General features: G+C 42.7%; 1 protein-coding gene across 3 annotated transcripts in view; it reads left to right on the forward strand.

Moving 5' to 3' along the window:
• NFRKB (nuclear factor related to kappaB binding protein) overlaps positions 1-22543 on the forward strand; it is a 1053863-nt gene that overhangs the window by 252236 nt on the left and 779084 nt on the right. For all 3 annotated transcript variants that reach the window (XM_078681973.1, XM_078681971.1, XM_078681974.1), the window contains exons 6-8: positions 4230-4331; positions 4482-4555; positions 10545-10629. In XM_078681973.1, the coding sequence (XP_078538099.1) occupies positions 4230-4331; positions 4482-4555; positions 10545-10629 (261 nt within the window). The remainder of the gene's footprint in view (positions 1-4229; positions 4332-4481; positions 4556-10544; positions 10630-22543) is intronic.

Here is a 22543-nt window from a genome sequence, read left to right on the forward strand (position 1 = left end):
CAGACTAATCGTGGCATGCACAGGAAAATAAGGGTGACTGACCCATTGTGTGGTGTCCTGAAGTGTCTGCTGTCAGTCCTAGTGGTAGGCGGTATCGTGATTCAGCTGCATTTTTATCCCCGATCTCGGGCGCGGCTCCCGACCTCAGGTCGGCGATCCTGTAGGCCATGTCTTCCCGCGTCTGGCAGGCAGCGAGTAGCCGGAGGCATCTGTGTATCCTCCCCACACGGTCCTGGTGCCAGGCGGGGGCACACCACCGACGGGGGTACGCTTCCGCGTCACCCAGCATGGATGGGTTGCCACAGGTCCGCACTAGTCTCGACGCCACCTCTTTAGTGTGCCATTTTGAGGGGCCTGCCCGGTCGCGTCCTTCTCCTTTCTCAACAACCTTCTTCTAGATGCGGGCGCGGACCTCGGAACTGGCTGTTGCGCTCCAATTCAGCGCAGGTAAGTGTCCGCTGCCTTCATGCGGCTTCTGCCTCTCTGTCGGTGTCAAAAGTGGGTACAAGCAGCCAAGGGGGTCAGAGCTGAAACGGCTCACGTCTGTTCAGCCATCTTGCTTGGCCGTGCCCCCTACAGCTTTTTTTAATGGATTTCCTTGTTTTCAACATCAAAATTCCGCCTCCAGTTCCTTTCTTTCCTTTTATAAAGTTTCTTTAATTCTCTAATTTCGGGAGTGAACCATGTAATAGTTGACTACATGTCATTTTCCTTGTAATCTGAATATCAAAAGATTAATCGACACACTCTTCATATGTTTTATAAGCAGCATTGATCTTCTCCTCTTGTGAATACCTTGGACCTTGAAGAGATTTTATCCATTAGAGGGTGTTGCGTTTTGACTTGCTTGGTCAGTTTATGACAAGGCACGTTGGAATTAATCCTATCCTCATATTGATCCTAAATGTGATCAGAAAGTGTTCTGACCATAGCACCAGTCGTTGGTTGCTGTCGAATATATTCGGCAGACTAGAACAAATAGGGTCCATTATATGCCCCTTACAAGCCTGCCTAGTTGTTCAAGCTGAATTGCAGACAAGTCAGTTTTAAGGCTTTTCACCTGGCAGCAAGTAGATGTATGTTTAGATCTCCTAAGATGGTGAAGTTTGCAATTTGAAGGCTGTAATATGCTGTGATATCTGGGATATGGTACAGAAAATCTGCCACCAGTCCTGGGGGCCTGTGGAGCAGCAGTCCTGAAAATGTGAAGGAGTGCATGACCTTGCTTGATAGAAAACAACAAGCTCTTGCTGTACGAAGCTGGCTCTGTATATACTATACCAAAGTGAAGATTAGTGTGCACAGAGTCCAGTAGAACCCCAAAGGTAGGCAGAGGTAAAAGCAGATAGCACCCTACTCTCTATTTGTGGTAGTGTGGGCGAGCAGTAAGGCTTTATCAGAGGGTTGTGTTAAGCATTTGTTGTACACACTCAATCAGCAAATGATTGTCACACATTCAGAGACTGAACTCAGACAGTTGTTGTTTGCATAAAAATATTCTTTTAGTTATTTTATTTTCTAGAACCAAGCAAGCCTGGCACAGGTATTCAATAAATGCTTTACAGTAGTAATGTAGTTTGTATGCAGTTAAAATGGATGGGCGTGCCTTTTCTTATCTGGGCCACAAATATTGGAATGACCTCCCCGACCAAGTCCGTGCCTGCCCTAACCTGCCGTAATTTAAGAAAATGCTTAAGACCTGGCTATTCTAAGATCTTACTTTACATGAGGTCTTGCTTTCTCAGGCGCCAAGGGATCCCCTTGGGGATGATTCGTGCGCCATGCAAATGAGTTTTAAACTTAAAGTAAGGTTAAACCGGTTGAATTGCAATTGTATATGCACTGCTCTACACAAGCAAGGTAACTGCAGACTTACATAATTTCTCTCCCAAATCAGCCTAATGCCTTAGTAGGACAACAGGAAGACCCTCCACATGCCCTCATCTATATCACGGGGCAACACAAACAGAAATCCAGCTAACATTCAGTCTGATGTGCAGCCAATAGAATAATGAATCTTTGTAAATTCCTGTCAAGAAGAGCTCAGTTTTTAAACAAATCTAATAGATGCAGCAGCATTGATGAAAAATGGACTCAGCTATGCACACTTATCCTGAGCATGGGCAGAAGCAGCAAGGTATATCTAGTGTTCTTGGAGCATCTCTTTGACAGGCCCAACATGTGCAATAGTGAAATCTGTGTAAATAGTCCCTTTGTGATTCTCCTACGACAGATCTCCAAATTTCCATGCAGCTCTCAAAATAGAGATCTGGTCCTTATAGTTAAAAAATCCTTCCTACGATATGTTTTAGATTGTCCCGACCTTTGGTTTGGGCCTCAGTGATCTGTGAGCTCTCTCCAAAAGAAAAACATCAGACAGAACATCCCCAGTTAGGAGATCCTGAATCAGCACCATGACAAATGGTTCTACTGGACACAATTCAACTTACTCCGGTCCCCAGAGTAGGCAAATAGTATTCATTGTGGCTCTCTAATCTTGGTACTCAAGATGCGAGTAGTTTTAAGGTCCAGAGTGGGTGACTGGACTTTTCCCTCCACAAGTTATCCTCTTTGCTACTCACTCTGCTCTCCATTTTAGTGACTCTCCTTTTCACAGAGTCCATATGTTTCTGCATCAGATCCAGCGTAATAGCCAAGGGGGTTTTTATACCCCTCATATACACCTTCAGGGAAGCATATTTGGTAAAAGGATTTGTGGCATGAGGGAATGCAGGGACAGGGCTGGCTGGACATGCTGTCTGTAGTCTGTGTCTGTAGTCTGCAGCAAAAGAACATCACTTTGGAAATCTTAGAAACCTTCTGTTTTCTCCTGTTTCTTGTCGATTTTGCCCACTAAAGATACCAAATCATTTCCTCTGTAGGTACCCTTCACACAAAGCCAAATTTCTCTTTAGAATAATGCTCTAATTTTGCAGTATATCACAGAAGGGGCAAGAGTTCAGGAGGAACACAGCCTCCTCACCAGGCAGCCTCACATGACCTCTTGTTTCACCCAGATCTAATTCCCATTTAATTTCAGCTTTCTAGTTGTTTCATCTCACTGGAAATACACGCCTTGTATAGTTCTGTAATAATCCTACCCCCCCCCCACTCCTTTCCCAGACATAGATTTTTAGGTTCAGCATATTTATTTATGCCCATTTTGTGTGGTCTGGTCATGCCTGTCATTCTTGGCTGCTAACCTTACATAAATCAGAAAATTACTTTTGCTGATCACCCATGTTTAGAAGTCGACAGAGCCCACCATTCTACCATCACTGTATAACTATCCCACATCAGCGGGGGCCTGTTCGTCTCCCAGTTTGGCTGATAAACCGAGGTAAGGTAGGATGGAGCATTGTAGATCATATCGCTAACTGGGGTATATACCTATGACTTTCAGTTTTTGTGGCAGTTTCCCCAAAAATTCATATTTCTACCATACGTTGGGGCAATAGCTAAACAATGCCTCTAGATAACAGTAGGAGTTTTCAGAGATCTAAAGGCTTAATCAGATCCTTGATTAACATTGGTACCAAGTCGGGTCTGAGAACCCGGGAACAATTTATCAGGAGTGCGCCATGGAATGATATTTCTGAAAATCTGGGACCACCGTTCTTTCAATTTTCGAACGCAACCTAATTAGCTTCAGGGCAACAATTGCTATCCTATTTTTTCTATTGCTGTTTCTGTAAAACACTATGTTTTTTAAACCTTACTCTTTAATCAACATGGGCATATTCTGTATTGTGTAGATCATTCAGGGCAGCATTATCATTTTGGAAAGTGCATTAAGCTCCTTCAAGAAAATGTGGAATGACAACCAGAAGGAGATCATTAGACCAAGTCATCTAATGTGACTTTTATTTTTGATACGTATGGTCACAGCAAACAGCTTTCTTTAAGATGTATGTTGGTCGTAATAGGGGCAAATCAGCTCATTCATGTTTGTCGCGTTTGGATTTTTATACTGGTATAATATTGGCTTTTATTGGGGTTTATAATCATTTGCTCTTCTCTCTTCACATTCTGCGTATGGTTTAACTTTCCCTTGTTCCTTCACCCACTATCCTATTCTGTTTGGGTTCCTCATGCCTCATCACCTCTTTTAATAATGGATGTAGCATCTCTTTCAGAGGGAGGATACAGTGCACACTTTGACTTAACTCTATGCACTACCATTATCACAATTTGAAAACGTCCTTGATTTCTTTTCTTATTTATTTTAGATTTGAGTTCATGGCTCCCAAATTCCGATGCCCATTCTCCGAGCCCTCCAATTCCACTGAGAATTATCCCAACTTTGTCCACTACAGATATGAAAACAGCAGGTGAGTGTTGTGCAAAAGAGGTGAAGGAGTGGGTGGGAAGAAATGGGTTCAACTCTTTTATAAAAGAGGTGCAATGCTATTAAGGTGACCTGACTTTGAGATAGACCTTCTTTTCGATAACTCTTTCTTTGGGTATATTTCTATCTGAAGATAAACCAGAGCTAGATGACTGCGATCTGAAGCTAATGATGAGGAAGCATCGTGACAAGAGGAAACGACAACCTGTAAGTTATCTTTGGGCTCTTTGGCCTTACTAGTGGTTGTTGTGTGGAGCTTTTAGCAGGAGCAGTGGTATGATCAGGATTAGTTTGTGCCCTAGCTATTTCCAGTCTTTATTTTTACTGTAAGGATGTTTTGAATGTACACGCTCCTAATTATGAATACTATGCTTAAAGGGTATAGTCCACCATTCCATTGGACAGAGCTCAATAATGTGCATAAATGCTGCTTGGAAAGCTGTGGAGGACTATAAAATGCACCTTTCAAGAAATTCATCACTGAGCAACTATGACTTGATATCTGAAAACAAATCTCTTCCTTTATTAGTTAAGAAAACACTTAGTTTATAATATTAGTTTGTTGTTTAGCTTGATGAGGATGCACCTTTAGTTTTTCAGATGCCTTCTTTCTTGGCAAGCCATTCAGACAAATTTACGTTTAGAAAATGAATTGAAAAATTATTCAATTAACAAAGCTTTAAATAAAAACCTTCTATGGGTCTGTATTTTCATCTGGCATTGCACTCTGATGTGTTAATAAAATTGCACGTAATCTTTGTTTGAGGCATGTGTGCTGTAGATACACTTGCTTTGCATACTCCCTCCATCTAGTCTTGGGTCTGGATGTGTGCAAGTTGTTTTTCTTCGAAGAAGTCTTTCCTAGTTACGAGGTAAGGTGACTCCTCCTTTCGGTGATAGTGCGCATGGTCTTCGACTCCATTGTTAGATTGTTTTTTTCCACCATCAGGTTCGGAAGTGTATGGCTGTGATCCGGTTTTAAACCGAACAGGACGCTCAAACTGCTGCTGCTGGGCAGAATAATTCAACTTGAGGTTGACAAGACGGGTCTTTTGCTTGTTCTGCCATCTGCTATCCCTGCTATCCTCGAGGTGCATTCTTCTAGTATCTGCGTGGCAACGACGCTCACATCCACTGTGGTGGGACTCCAAGTCCTAGAGTGCAACAGCTGGTTCTAATCCCTCGCAGCTGAGTGGGAGGTGTCATCTGAACCCACTTAAGCGCCGCTCACATCCCGCGGTGCGGGACGTTCAAACTGCTGGGCAGAATAATTCAACTTGAGGGTGACGAGACTGTTCTTTTGCCTGTTCTGCCATCTGCTATCCCTGAGGTGCATTCTTCTTGTATCTGCGCTGGCAACAACGCTCACATCCACTCTGGTGGGGCTCCAAGTCCCGGAGTGCAACGGCTGGCTCTAATCCCTCAAAGCTGAGTGGGAGGTATCATCTGAGCCCACTTAAGCGCCTGTCATATCCCACAGCGCGGGACGCGCGTGGGCCAAGGGCGGGACCGTCTTGCGCCCGTCATCGCCAGGAAGAGGCAGGGCAGGGCAGGGCTACCCTTTTGACATCTGGGGAAAGGGTGTAAAACTGTTCTACGGGGTGAATTTAAAAGTACTGTGACACCGTTGATCCCTATGGAGCTTTAATTGCGAACAGCTCACCGCAGCTCACCGTTGTTTTATTTGATGGTTATTTTCTTGATTTTAAGTCATTTTGATTGACTGTATTTGTTGTTCACACCTCCTTGCGCCTGACTGGTAAAGTAGACCCTGAAGTTAAGCAAATCTCTTAATATTTTGAATAGAAAGGCCCAGTTTAGATCAGGGCCTTGGTAGTATATCCTAGTTAATGGGGAATAGAAAGCAATTGGAAGAGTGTGGGGAGGGGGAGGAGGCTGGAGGGGTAAGAGCAACCCGGGGCAATATGGGAAAGAAGGTTAAGACATTTTATAAAACAGCAGCCAGCAATTGTGTAATGGCCCGCATTGATAGTTTATTTAGCGAGTGCGAGGACATCTTAGAACCTATATCGATGACGTCTATAATCGGTAAGGGAAAAATTCTAAATCAGAGTCAATCTTCTAAACTGGCGAATCTGGATATGTTCCTCAAACCAAAAAACAAAAGAGATATAATAAATAGCAATGATGGGGAAAGGGATAATGTGGGAGCAAAGGATTTAAATACCACACATGTTCCCTCCTGTTCCTTTTGTGATGCCTCAGTGGGACTTGAACCTTGTACTTACTTTTCTGATGTGCGCTCCCTTTGAGCCACTTCAGAACTGTCCTCTTCGCCTTCTTACTCTGAAGACTGCTTTCCTGGTTGCCATCACCTCTGCCAGGAGAGTGAGTGAGCTCGAGGCTCTTTCTTCCAAACCTCCTTTACTTTCTGTCCATCCGGACAAGGTTGTGTTGCGGACAAGGCCCTCTTTCCTGCCCAAGGTAGTCACAGCCTTTCACATCGGGCAGTCCATCACCTTGCCCACCTTCTTTCCACCTCCGCATTCCTTTGAAAGAGGAAGAGAGGCTCCACCGTCTGGACCCAAAACGTGCGCTCTCTTACTATCTGGATCGCACACGCCAGTTCCAGGTGGATGACCAACTCTTTGTTGGTTACGTGGGCGCTAAGAAAGGACGGGCGGTGCACAAGCGGACCATCTCTTTGTGGATCGTATTGTGCATCCAGGCGTGTTACTCTTTGGCTAAAAAGGAACCTCCCGTTGGGCTGAGGGCCCACTCCACTCAGGCCACGGCGACTACTACTGCCTTTGGCCGAGGAGTCCCTTGCAGGACATTTGTCAGGCAGCCACGTGGGCCTCGCTGCACACGTTCGCGAGACAATACTGCCTGGCCAGTCAAGTCCGGAGGAATGGCTTCTTTGGCCGTTCCGTCCTCCAGGACTTTCTGGTGTGATTATTGGTTCGCAGACCCACCACCGGGGTTGGTATTGCTGGGGTATCTATTCTAAGGTAAGGAATCTATCACTAACGTGTCTCTTTCAGATGCACAAGTTACTAATTGTGTAACGATATATCTGCAAGAGACATTAGTTAGTGATAGATTCCTTACCGACTCACCCAGCCTAGGGTTAAGGTCATCCCCTTTCAGGGCCCTAGTTTCATGGCACCAGTGTTGGTTCTATCATGGCTCTGCGTATCTGGCGCGGAAAAGCTGTGTATCAGAACTGACATCAGTGCACGAGGGCGGCGTCTAAGTACTCCGGTGACGTCATTCCGGCGCTAACGACGCCGACGACGGATGCGGAGCCACGGACGACGCCTACCGACGCGCAGGGGTATTGCTAAGCAAAGGTTTCCGGATCCAGTCTGACGCTGGGGATATTCTAAGGTAAGGAATCTATCACTAACTAATGTCTGTTACAGATATATCGTTACACAAGTAGTAACTTGTGCATACTGTCAGAACACTTTCACATGGTGACTCTTTAACAGGTTCTTCTACTTTTACAGAAAGCAGATTTTATGTCTACTCTAGACTTAAAAGACACATTTTCATGTGCCAATTCATCTTTCTCGAAGTCTCGGTTCCCTCCTGCTTTCTGATAGCAGGAGGTGCTGTATTTATACAGTCTATGTGCGAATGTGCATATGTTCCCCATTGTTTAGTATGAGGATGACGTTGGGGATTAAACCTTGTGCGTCGATGGGAGAGGTGAAGTGGACCTCCTGTAGAGTGTACTCATAAATTATTCATATGTGCTAAGGATGACCTCTTAGCAATATCGATTGGGAAAAACCTACCCTCTGCATGGAATTAGCTGAAAGGTTTAGTCCATAAAAGGCTACAGTCCTTATAAGGGGTTATGTCCATAGAAGGCAGTCTGTCCTTATTTGGAGTTATGCACTTATAAGGCTCATTCATATGAAATGACGGGGAGACGATGTAGGGAAAGTGTTCGATGTTCCCTAGACCTATATCAGGGTACTGATATGAAATATAACACTCCAACTGTCAAGAATTGAAAAAGCCATTTGTAATTGAGCGATCCATTGCAACGTTTATCTTCTGGCAGAACACCTCCCAGGAGTAAACAATCAAAATTGTGGACCTTCTCAGCAGAAGGAGGCAGCTAATTCACAAGTGGGAACTTCATCCGCAAGTTCTCCTTCCCTACTTTCAACAATGGGGATTCCCACAAATAGACTTGTTCGCGACAGCAGAAAAGCAAAATGCCAAAGCTTCGACTCCAGGTTCCCACACCCGCTCTCAAAGGGCAATGCCCCATGGATGAACTGGTCAGGGATATTTGCCTATGCTTTTCCACGTCTCCCACTCATTTCATGTCTGGTTCGAAAGCTCAGGCAAACATCCCTCACACTGATGCTAGTAGCTCCCAGATGGGCCCGCCAGCCACAGTACACCACCCTATTAGAGCTGTCACTAGTTCCACATCAAAAGCTGCACCTCACATCCAGTCTCCTCACACAGAACCATGGAGAAATCAGATATCCAAATCCCAAAGAACTGAATTTAGCGATCTGGCTCCTGAAGTCATAGAGTTTGGCCTACCACCAATGCTTGCTATGCAGCAAAGGTGAAAAGATTTCTTGTATACAGCTACAACAACAAAATTAATCCTTTAGATGCTTCTATACAAAGCATTATGTGTTACCTGTTACACTTAAAGCAAACTGGACTGCCTTATACAGCTATTTGTATGCGTCTTGCAGTAGTAGCTGCGTATTTGCAACACAGGCAACATCTGTCACTATTCAGAGTTCTAGTAATCCAAGCTTTCATGGAGGGGTTGAAAAGAGTAATACCACCAAGGATTCCTCCTGCTTCTGTTTGGAATCTCAACATTGTTCTCACAAGACTGATGGATCCACCTTTTGAACCATTGCACAAGTGCCCCATGGAATTCCTATCATGGAAGGTTGTTTTCCTCATTGCAATCACATCACTGCGGAGTGTTTGTGAGCTACAGGCATTAACCTTAGACGAACCATTCTTTCAGCTACACAAAGACCAGGTAGTTCTACGCCCCAACCCTAAATTCCTTCCTAAAGTGATTTATGCTTTTCATATAAACCAATTGGTTGAGTTACCAGTCTTTTTTCCTCAACCTGAGTCTGTAGCAGAACACGCTCGTCACACGCTGGACGTTAAAAGAGCTGTGTTGTACTGCATAGATAGAACAAAAGACTTTCTCAAAACAAAACAACTATTTGTTGTATTTGTTTCTGCTCACAAAGGCAATCCCATCTCTAAATCTGGCAATGCAAGCTGGATTGTTAAATGCATTCTACCATGCTACACTGAAGCTAAAAGAACTTTATCCATACCTCTCAGGGCGCATTTAGCTCACAAAATAGTGGCTTCTGTGGCTTTTTTAAGTAACATTCCTCTAGCTGACATATGTAAGGCAGCTCCATGGTCTACACTACACGCATTTACCACACACTATTGTGTAGATGTGTTAGCACGTCAACAAGCTAATGCAGGCCAAGCAGTACTTAAAACACTATTTCAAACAACTGCAACATCTACAGGTTAGCCACCGCGTTGGGAGTTTACTGCTTTCTAGTCTATGCAAAGCATGTGTATCTACAGCACATATGCCTCAAACGGATAATGTTACTTACCCATTAAGCATCTGTTCTTGGCATTTGGAGCTGTATATTCACGTCCGCCCACCCGCCTCCCCGGGTACCTGTAGTTGTTGCAGTTCTTCATTATACATTTATACGCATGGACATCTCTATACTACACTTAATTACTCCATTCTCACCCTCTTGTGGGAAAACAACCTAACAATGAAGTCGATGACCATGCTCACTGTGACTGAAAGGAAGAGTTACCTGACCTCGTGGCTAGGAAAGACTTCTTAGAAAAAAAAAACTTGTAAACATCTGGACCCAACACCAGATGGCAGGATTATGCAAAGCATGTGAATCTACAGCTCTACATGCCAAGAACCGACGTTTACTGGGTAAGTAACATTATCCTTCTGAACCTTAAGCAAAGTCTTAAAATTAAGCATAGCGTTTTTTATACAGATGTTGTCAAGACTAGACAAAATGCACTTTGCACTGGTCCATCCTCCGGCAAATGGTTTGGTACTTCCATCTGAAATGTTATTTTAAATTGTTTTGTTTGAATGCATAGAAAATGTATTATTCTATATTTTACCATTCCCCTTTATTCTTTTGAAAAAAAATTTTTTTGTCAGGATCATCCTGACCTTGCCATTGATGACCTTACACTCAGTGATGTGATGGCACGAGTTAATGCTGGCAGAAAAGGGTCCCTTGCAGGTGGGTGATCTTGCGTTGTCAAAATGATTTATAGCTCGGTAAATTGTTATCAACTGCATGCCTTACATTTCTCTATTCAAGCTTACATGTGCCTATTCTTCCTATAAATATTCACCTTACTGATTTATACTTTTTTCATGTTTTTATTACATATTCTACTTCTGAGCTAGAAGTACTGTTTTACCCTTACAATGTGATTATGTGAGAGTATTGCTTGTTTTATTAAATATACATGTGAGTAAAATGTAGAACACGCCACTGGTCAGCACTTTCAAGAGGATATATATTTTTAAATAATTGCTTCTGCTTTGGATTTGTTCTGTTTGGCAAGTGCACAGTTTGACTTGCTGCTATGAACACACTTAACAAACCAGCCATTCGTTACAGGTGCTGTGGGTATTTCTTAAGCAGCACATTGGCAAATGTTACTTTTGAGAGTGAGATTGTAGAACAGATTTGCCAGAAGCGGTGTCCTATTTTTAGAACGCCTCTGCCTTGGTTCTCCAGTTTGTTCACATTGTGATGATCATTTTGTATTGTGGTATGAAAAGTAGATTCCATAGTTGCATAATTCTTTCCGCCTGTGGAATGATGTGAACTTGGCAATGACAACATAAGAGATGCTCCTCTGACTTGGCAAATTCATTGTGGCATTCTCTCATTACTGACATAATGCAACCTATTGTACAAGAATGACTGACTTTCACTAGAGCCTCTTGAGCACTATACCTCTGCAAGAGAGGCACTTGAGAGCCGCACCTCGTAAAAAGTGTAGAATGTTTAAATTTTCCCTTAACACAATATGTCTGTTAAGTACGCTGTTAAATTAATCAACATTTGGTAACATTTTTAATACAATCTAATTAAATGTGTATTTTTTCATACATTGATGCAAGATATAGTTGCTCATCTGTTTGTTCCCATGGGTTTTCTGCACTGATGTTGATACATTTTTAGTGGGTTTGTGCTGCATCTCATATGTGCCTCTAATTCTATTGCAGTTTAACCAATTATACCAACTTTCGCTAAAAAAAAATATTCTTGTACTGTTGTAAGGGATGTGAGCAGACTGGCATTGCTGATGATAACATCAAACATCAACATGGGAGTCAGTTTCGGGTTGCTAAACACAAAGATTTTCGGCTGGTGATATAATTTGAAGATTTCTACAATTGTGACTTCTTCTTGAAGAGAATTCTAAGCCAATTCTATTAAAACTGCCAATATCTTATGGTGATATGGTTTTACGAATTCTCAGTAGGTTTCATTGGAGCTTTAATTTACAAGTTGTTGCCTATAATGGAAGGCTTCAGCTCAGAGAGATGAAACTTTGTAATGGCTTGTTTTACAGCTGGATGATTTTTAGCTTTTAGTCTCTTTACAAACGCTACAGTGAAACAAGAGAAGAGAAATAATTGCATATCAGCACAGCGCCATATTTACTCCTAGCGGCATGATGCATGAAAAGAGTGGGCAGGAAATCAGCATGATGAAATAAATTCCATGAACATATAATGCCAAAGACCAATCTGATTCAAACTTCAAAATGGTCCTAACGGAGAATCGAAAGGTGGAGAAACACATTTCTACAGAGTATACCAATTCAATTATAGTATCTCTATCCTACAAAGTGATCAACACAACAAATAGGGGGGGAAGGGGAGGGAGTATGGAAAAATGCAACGGAGGCAAAATATATGCAAGCAATTCAAATTGTATCAAAGGTTGGTAATATATACATATAGTTTTAAATACAATGGTTGATCCATAATAATTTTAAAAAAGTGCGAGAAAAAGTGCTTGTGCAAAGTGATGGGTGGTTGAAAATATTTCAACAATAAACAGCTAAAGTACAATTTGCAGTGCACGCAGGGAACTTCACATAGCCTGTCTGTAGTTATGGTAAATACCCAAATTATCATCCATAAAGTAGAGGTGGGTGCATGAATCAATCCGCTTCCTCTACAAGGGTACTAGTTCAGTGCAGGCTGGAGTAATTAGGTTGTTGATGTTTTGATGTCAAAGGGGGGACGGGCAATCAGAACTTTGCATGCGGGTCTTCATTTTTTTTTTTTAAATCTACTTTTTTGAATTTTGCAGTTTGTTGATGTTTTGATGTCAAAGGGGGAGGGGCAATCAGAACTTTGCATGCGGGTCTTCATTTTTTTTAAAATCTTCTTTTTTGAATTTTGCAGTTTTCTCAGAATTTGCATGTACAGACTTGGTTGTTCTTTTGGTCAATACATTTCGTATTTTACATATACATTAGTGACTCACAGGTACACTTCAGGTAACAATATAGCCACTATTTTGATCCTAATGCTTTGCACTTTTACCCGGCATGTCTTGACAGGTGCTATTAGTGTAGAAACGTTACCATCCTTTAGTCAATACTTATTATTGTTTACCAACTTCTGATTGCAGTTGGTTTTGTTTAAATACAGAAGAGAAAAGAATACAGGTTAGTGCAAGTGTCTGATTTGTATTAATAGATTAACAAAGAAAAAAAGAACTCTTGAAACATTTGCTCAGCCTGTAGTACCCCCCACTTCTCTACATAAGTTTTGTGTGTTGCTTCTATGTCTATTGACTGCTCGTTACCTCTCCACTTTGGTGCATGCGTAAGCGCTGAACCAAACAGTGTATAATTGCTAGCAAAGTGTTGTAGTGTATACGCGGTTCTGGCATGCGTTCGTGGTGTTTACCTATGGACTACTCAGCAGAGGAGTCCCCTATGGCCCCATCCACACTCTGCTGCAGCTCAGCCAAGAGCGGGTCCCAATATGTTGCAGTGCTAACCTGACGCAGACCCAGGGTTTCTTCGTGCCTGATGGCAAGACTTTTCGCCTTGGCCCATTCTAGCAATGAGTTACGCCAGGCCTGTGCATGTGCATGTGGGACTGGTGCTTTCCATCTTTTGGATATCAGCCTCTTGGCTACCACCATTCCTAAGTCCAGGAAACTGGATGTTACTTTTGTGTTGGGTGTTCCACGGAATTTTGCATGCAGGTCTTCATAAGGACAAAACAAGGAAGGAGGCAACCTGTGAGGGGACATTACCAGTTAAAAACCATGCTGTGTGTTGTTTTAAAAAAACATTTTGAGCTCTCCTACACGTGCACCAACTCACCTGGAGTTGTACACAATCCGTCCTGAGGTTAGACAAATAAAATGTATTGCCAGGGAAGGTTCTAAGGCATTCTATCCTTTTTTCAGGATTTACAATTGAAATACTTTACCTTGACAATATCATCCACAACTCATTTGAGGATTAACACTCGAGGCTCTCCTGCCTTGAAATTGACTGATTTACTCTACTTTCTCAGTGAGTACCCATACCCTTCACTTGAATAGACTGACATGTATGGGTTTATGATATTTTGTATATTGGCCCATAAATTGTCCTTTGGCTCTTTTACAGCCCTGACCTTAAAAAAATATATATATATTTTTATGCCACATTCCATAAATCTACCGAATTTACGTAAAGGTGAGCAAACTTTTGTGCAACGTCACTCGTTTTTCTGATCCTTAGGGGAAGCTATATTTACTAGTAATTTTTCACTTTCACAGACACAGTAGATACATTCACGGAAGACGAGGCGCCCCCGAGCCTTCGCTGGCAATACATTTTATTCGTCCAACCTTAGGACGGACTGAGTACAACTTCAGGTGACTTGGTACACGTGTAGGAGAGAGCGAACGTTTTATAAAAACAAAATTCACCATGGTTTTTAACTGTTATTATCCCCTCACAGGTTATCCCATTCCTTGTGTTGTCCTGATGAATACCCTCATGTGAGTTTCCGATTTACCCCCCCCCCCCTTTGACGTCAAAACGTCGACAACCTCATTACTCCAGCCTTTACTGAGCTAGTACCCTTGTAGAGGAAGCGGACTGATTCATGCACCCACCTCTACTTTATGGATAATAATTTGGTTATCTACTGTAAATGCAGACAGGCTATTTGCAGTTGCCTGCGTGCACTGTGAATTGTACTTTTTCTGTGTTCTGTTGTTAACCACCCATCACTTTTGTATATATATATATATATATATATATATATATATATATATATATATATATAACGCTCCCTTTCACACCAAAAAACGAGTCACTCTCAAAAGCGGGTGCTTCGAACCGCGTTGGTGTCCGCAGTAAAAATAACAGCTCCAAAATCCCAAAGTATACCCAGCCGGGTTGTTTCAGGAAAATAGCACTCACAAGCACGGCAGTTACTTCTGGCAGGGGGTAGATTTATTCAGATAGACGCGTTTCGGGAGAGAACTCCCCTCGTCAGTATTTACATCTGAGAAACTGAATACTATGTCCTTATCTATGTCCGTCATTACAATAGACACAAACGAAGGACTAAGCAAAGCCCATCATGGGCGCCATCTTTGAATGTACAAATACAATAATTTCAAAACATTCCTGATTAATACATTACACCGTCAATTGAGCCGTGTATCGGCATAATCATCATCTTAGTAATCACCCACATTGCTTTTAGATCTGGAGACCATTTGTATCCAAATAATGTGGCTAGGATGACTCAAACACAACTCCAGCCTACGAATCAAGTCATGATTGAGACATAGAAACATCAGGCAAATCTTGCCGTTGACCGGCAATGGCAGCCCCTTAGGACTAGAGAGTAGCTCTCCCGCCTAGGGAGAGAACGCCCCTATGCACAACTGTTAGGGGACCAATAGGTCTGATTCAATACGTCCAATTTTTCAACAAAACGATGTCCAAATCGGAGATGTTTTCACATTTTCAATATTTATTGGATGCAGCTTTAAAGGATGCGATCATGTATATGCTGTATGTCAAGCATGGTGATCCAAAGCCATATATATAGTTCAAGGAGTGTTCATTATCACACTACCCAATGCATTTCGGGCGGAGCCCGTCGTCAGGGGGTTACTCTACAACAAAAACAAAATAACCAGCTGTAGTCATATGGTAAAGAAATAATAACGTTCAAAAACAGGAAACGTGATGCATGCAGCGTGGTGAGAACTCACCCAAGAAATCACTAGCGTGAGAAAGGAACTCAACGATGCCCTGACCAAAGAAGAACTTGACAAAATGTTAGATGACATAGATATACAATTAGACAAACATGTACGGGAAACACAGGAGAGAAAATTGAGAAAGTTTAAGCGAGACACAATCGATTATAAACTCGGCGAGGTTTACACCTGGGCCGAGGTATACGCCCGCCGCCGCACCAATAAACCTTATAATCCTTATTCCGCTAACGAAACCTCATCTTCTGAAGAAGACCAAAGAACAAGGCCTACACCGGCCAGACCAGACCCCGATGTCCAGACTCCAAGCACCTCTACTGACCCCGCGGTCCCTTTTTTAGAGTCAGGTACCAGCCTACAAAAAGATCCCGGAAGGGAAAAACCCGTCGAGGAACGAGAAAAAACTCCACCAGCAAAAAACAAGAAACCGAAAGGAAGACGTTGATCACTGACGAGAACCTGGTCATCAATATATCCTCCACAATCTTGTCAAAGGAAGAAATCAACACTCTTCAGAAAGGCCAGTCCTTCGTTCCCACCACGGGCACCAACACATTGGAGCTCGAAGTGAGCACATTTAAATTAATTCGCAACATGCGTCTGAAACATTACTTCCAAAATATCTGTCCGAATACCATTCAGGAGGAAGATATGCTTAGAGGCTTACGACCTCACAGTACATTTTTGGCCCCACAAAGCCATAAAATCATCGATACCTTCGAGAACCTGGTGAAGCAAGATATATTGAAGTTACCTTTCTTACAACCTGCAACACGAAGTAACTTGACTCGCAAGGAGAGAAACATCCTGCAAAAAATCGCGGACAACCCCAACATCATTTGTCACAACGCTGACAAAGGGGGTGCCCTGGTCATCATGGACACCTCCTTTTATGAACAAAAGGTCATTGAACACATTGGGGACACCAACACGTATGGGATACTTCCGGGTGACCCCACCCCGGAATACACCAAGGATTTGATTACCATCATTAACAAAGCCTTCGAGAATGGGACCATCAATGAGAGAACGAAGAGGTATCTAACACCCACCTATCCCAAACCTCCGACATTGTACATGTTGCCTAAACTCCATAAACACCCTACCAATCCCCCTTTTCGACCCATCGTGTCGACTAGAACCAGCATCCATGAGAACGTGGGGAAATTCCTTGACAAGTACTTTCAACCATTTGTGACTACATCTAACTCATATGTCAAAGACACCACCGATTTCCTACTAAAATTGGAACCTGTTATGACCCATCTCAAAGACGCTAACCTCATCATGTGTACTGTGGACGTCAGTTCCTTATACACTTCGATCCCTCATGATGGAGGGATAGAAGCCATTGAAGAAACACTGGCTCAATCCAACATTGATCATGATTTGAAAGTATTCCTGATGGAACTCACTCTGTTCACACTATACCACAGTTATTTTACTATCTTTGACCAATGGTATTTACAGCTTACAGGTACGGCCATGGGAAATTCGGCGGCTCCTTGCTACGCTAACATTTTCATGCGAGTATTTGAAGAAACCCACATCTTAAGCACTACAAATTGGCAGGAAAACGGCCGATTATACTTAAGATACATTGATGACATTTTTCTTTTATGGGCAGGCACTGCTGAAACCTTAGCCACCTTTCTTAGCACCTGGAATCAGGTTACACCACGGATACAATTCACATGGGATTATAGCACATCCTGCGCCCATTATTTGGACGTGAAAATACTAAGAGAACCGGGAGATTGGTCCACGTCGATCTTCAGGAAACCAACCGACAGAAACTCAACCCTCCACTATCAGAGCTTCCACCGCATGGGATTAAAAAACAACTTACCTTATGCGCAGATTCTACGGGTTAAAAGAATTGTGTCTAAACCCACTGAGAGTAAAGTTCAAATCCAAACAGTCTTGGAACGGTTAAAAGCACGTGGTTACCCCACACCTATATTGGACTTAGCCATGGAAAGAAGTGAGAAATGTACCAGAGCATCCTTGCTCCTCCCCAGACAAAAGACTCCATCCGATCGACTAGTGGTTGTTTCTAAGTTTTCCAAAGCATCGACACAATTCCAAAAAATCATCCGGAAACATTGGCCCATTTTGACCATGGAAGCTGATTTCAATGGCATATTCAATGAAACACCCATCTTTGCATTTACCAGGGGCAAGAATATTAAAGAAGCTTTGAATAACACCAGTGGACCCAAATCGAATGTCATATACACTGGTCTCAAACCATGTCACAATTGCAGCAATTGCAATAATTGTATCACAGGCAACCAGATCAACCATCCGATGAAAGGCAACCCCATAAAATTAAGAGTCAATGCTACATGCAATAGCAAAAATGTCATTTATGTACTGAAATGCCCGTGTGGCAAATGCTATGTGGGACACACCGAACGCAAGATCCGCATCAGGATCTTAGAACATAAGAGCAACATTCGCACTGGGAATTTAAAATCTACGGTTGCCACCCACTTTCTGGAAAATAGACACTCAGTGGCACAACTGAAATATCAGATTCTGGAACAAGTACCTATCACCGTGAACAATAAGAACCTGCTACTTAAAAGAGAGAACTTTTGGATTCGTTATCTCTCCACGATGGCGCCCTTGGGGCTCAATGACCGCATTGAATTTTTGTGTTATTTATGAGCTTATGCTTCTGTTTTCACAATGGTTCACTTTAATATTATTTTGACATTTGATGATCCTCCCTATGTTTCTATCTGTTCTGACTGTTACTTCATCCTCTACATCATGGCGCTCACGCTTTTCTTTTCACTCCGACCCTTCGGGCCGTTTAGTCCTTTCTCACTTTCCAGCACATACTACTTGTCCTCCCAGCGTAGCACACCGCGCTAGCACCTTCACGGAACTCTCACGAGTCTGCCGGATATTATCACACAAGTAAGTACCCGGTCCCGGGACGCACGCCTTCGGGCACTTGTAATCGAGTTACGCTCCTTTAGATGCACGTTCACGTGGGAAAACCCGCTGGAGGTTAGACACTGTAGGACTTTGTTTATATAATCGGACGGACACTGGGTGAAGACTTTTTCTGTTTCAGGCACGAATCTTTACGGTTTACATTATTTCACCACGTGGAGACACTGGGGTTTATTTCTTCGAAGTTTGTGACTCCCTAATTTTCTCGCTTGATCACTCATTACCGTTACTCACCACGCTGCATGCATCACGTTTCCTGTTTTTGAACGTTATTATTTCTTTACCATATGACTACAGCTGGTTATTTTGTTTTTGTTGTAGAGTAACCCCCTGACGACGGGCTCCGCCCGAAATGCATTGGGTAGTGTGATAATGAACACTCCTTGAACTATATATATGGCTTTGGATCACCATGCTTGACATACAGCATATACATGATCGCATCCTTTAAAGCTGCATCCAATAAATATTGAAAATGTGAAAACATCTCCGATTTGGACATCGTTTTGTTGAAAAATTGGACGTATTGAATCAGACCTATTGGTCCCCTAACAGTTGTGCATAGGGGCGTTCTCTCCCTAGGCGGGAGAGCTACTCTCTAGTGTTCACGTTGTTACACTGCTTGGCCAGACAGTGTTTCCCCTTATTGCACACTACAATCCTTTACAACAGACTACTTCCTTGATCAAATCAGCTGTGCGAGATCCTTCTTCATCTGTACAGCCCCTTAGGACTGCCAAACTTAAGGTGTAACAACATTTTTTTCAGCAATGTACATAACAGATATCAATGAAAATGGCATCTCCAACCCCAAGCCATAACGACTAGACTACCAAAATACAATCCATCTCAAAATCATGATTTCATCATTTATACAGTATTTTTACAGATTCAATGCACTTTAACCCATCCTAGTCAACCCAAATGTGAGGCCAGTTCTTCTCCCATGTTCAATCCCTTGGGTGCTCTAGTCTCTAAATCTATGATGTAACGGGACTCGAGTCTCCTTAATGCCAGCAATCTATTGCCCCCTCTTGGATTTTCTTCAACTCTGTCCAAACAAAAATATCTTAGAAGGTTCCTGTCGCTATTGTGTCTGATGGAAAAGTGGCGTGCCACAGGATATGTGAAATCCTTATTTACTATGGCACGCATGTGTTCTAATACCCTCAGCTTGACAGGATTAATAGTGCTGCCTACATATCTCAACATGCAAGGGCATACAAGACAGTAGACTGCATAGTCAGAGTGGCAAGACATAAATTTACTGATCTTCTTCCCTCCCATGTGGCCAGGGACCTCATAACTCAATGTCCTCTTGCTTGATAGACAGGCCTTGCACTTACCGCAAGGAAAGAAGCCTTTGGCATCCTTTAAAGTACCCTGTCGTTTGTCAATAGGTCTCAAATAGCTATGGACTACTTGGTCACGTAGTGATCTCGCCTTCCTGTACGTGATTAATGGCACGTTGGGTATATCAGAACCAATGATTAGATCTGATTTTAAAATATGCCAATGTTTTGACAGGACTGATCGCAATTTGTAAGAGTCCGCAGAATAAGATGTAATCATGCGGAATTTACCTTCTATGGTTGAAGCTGGTTTTTTAGAAAAAAGACTAGAGCGAGGAATAGTTCTAACCTTATTCAGAGTCTCTCTGAGGAGATGGGGACTGTATCCTCTCACCACAAACCTCTCTGTACACTCGGTGGCTGCTTTTTCAAAACACTCATCCTGGCTACAGTTGCGCTTGAGCCGCAAAAATTCCCCGTACGGGATATTATTAATCAGTTTACGGGGATGGCTGCTTGACGGACGCGTTTCGCCTCATGGCTTTGTTAATGTCAAATTACAAGTGCTGCTTCACAGTAATTTTAAAACCACATAGACATAAAAGACGGACTTCTGCATAATGTAATACTGAAAATCCATAGCAGCCATCTTGTAGTGTGTTTTAAACAACATTTGTTTACCAAATTATATAAAGTGCTTGTGCAAAAACAAAACAAAAATAATAATCATGATAGTCGTAATAACAATAATTTCATATGGTATTTTGCTACAATCATACAGCATAGGAAGAAAAGATATATATATAAACATATGTTGAGAAAGCGGAATTCGTTTTCACACGGACTTTTGGAGTTTGGTGCACATCACGCTGCTGTTCTACCCCCGCAATACCTACCCGCCAAGAACCAAGCATTGTGGGACATGTAGGCGCCAGCCACTGGGCGGCCCACACAAGGTATTAGCGCATGTGACTCACCTGGGGGAGGAGCAGCGGGACACCTATCAGGACGGGGCCGGGTACTTTAAACCCGCAATTCTGCACCTGTATCCTGATTACACTCCGGGCGCTGAAGAGGCTATGACGCCGAAATGCATCCGCCTTCATGTGTGTTTTTCGATTAAAGCTGGCTCCGAAACTTCCCCTGTGTGGCCTCTGCTCTTTCTTCGAGGGAGTCAGTTTTGACATTAATCCGCGCGGTCCCAGTACTGCGCTTTAGAGGCCCTCGCAGCTTCAAGTGGCCCTGGTTTGCTGGACACTGCTTCGGCGGATTTGCGTTTTTTCCAGGTTGCTGGATTTGCCAAGGCCCACCTTCAGGCACAGGAGAACAGGGGGCGGAGTATGCGGTCACTGACTGCACCGTGGCGAGGTGTACCTACACTATTGCCCACGCTGAATTGATGCCTGATGTCTGGAGGTTGCTGCAACGTGGGGACCAGAGGAGAAAGCGGAATTCGTTTTCACACGGACTTTTGGAGTTTGGTGCACATCACGCTGCTGTTCTACCCCCGCAATACCTACCCGCCAAGAACCAAGCATTGTGGGACATGTAGGCGCCAGCCACTGGGCGGCCCACACAAGGTATTAGCGCATGTGACTCACCTGGGGGAGGAGCAGCGGGACACCTATCAGGACGGGGCCGGGTACTTTAAACCCGCAATTCTGCACCTGTATCCTGATTACACTCCGGGCGCTGAAGAGGCTATGACGCCGAAATGCATCCGCCTTCATGTGTGTTTTTCGATTAAAGCTGGCTCCGAAACTTCCCCTGTGTGGCCTCTGCTCTTTCTTCGAGGGAGTCAGTTTTGATATAAACATATGTACGTATATACAAAGATATACTTAATCATGATAAAAATATCAACATTTCCTAAAGCTGTTTCCATAATTGTGCCCTGTATGGGCATAACCCTCGTCCAGTTTGTATTTTTCATATTTTTCCATTTTCCAATCTCTTAGCACAGATGCAAATTAAATAGGAGAAAAAGGATAAGATGGAAAAAGAAAAGATGGAATTAGAGAGAGAGAAAACAGAATAGAATAAAAGAGAAGTGACTCAGGAAATTCCTATCTCATTCATATTGCCAATACTTAACATCAGGCTAGTTTTATTCCAAATGTATCTACAGTTCTTCATCGTTGTTAAGTCCCACTGGGGTCATACTCTGTAACTCAATAATGTAGCGGGATTCCATTGCCCTTAGTTTTCTGACTCTGTCTCCACCCCTCTCATGCTTCTCCAGTCTATCAATACAGAAGAATTGCAAGAGATCCCTGTTGCTCTGATGGTGTGTTTCAAAATGATGAGCAAAAGGGTACGCCGGATCTTTGTTAGTAATGGCGCGCATGTGTTCTAATATACGCTTTTTGGTTGGGTTTATCGTACTGTCTATATATCGTTTCTTACATGGGCAGATTAGACAGTAAATTGTGAAGTCAGAATTACAATTGAGGAACTGTTTGATCGCTCTGACAGGCCTAGGGTCCCCTGGTCTGCCTTCAAAGGTGGTCACAAAAAAGTAAAATAATATATATATATATATATATATATATATATATATATATATATATATATATATATATATATATATATATATATATATATATATATATATATAT

This window comes from Lissotriton helveticus, chromosome 3_1 (genome assembly GCF_964261635.1).
Source record: "Lissotriton helveticus chromosome 3_1, aLisHel1.1, whole genome shotgun sequence".
Classification (NCBI taxonomy): Eukaryota; Metazoa; Chordata; class Amphibia; order Caudata; family Salamandridae; genus Lissotriton; species Lissotriton helveticus.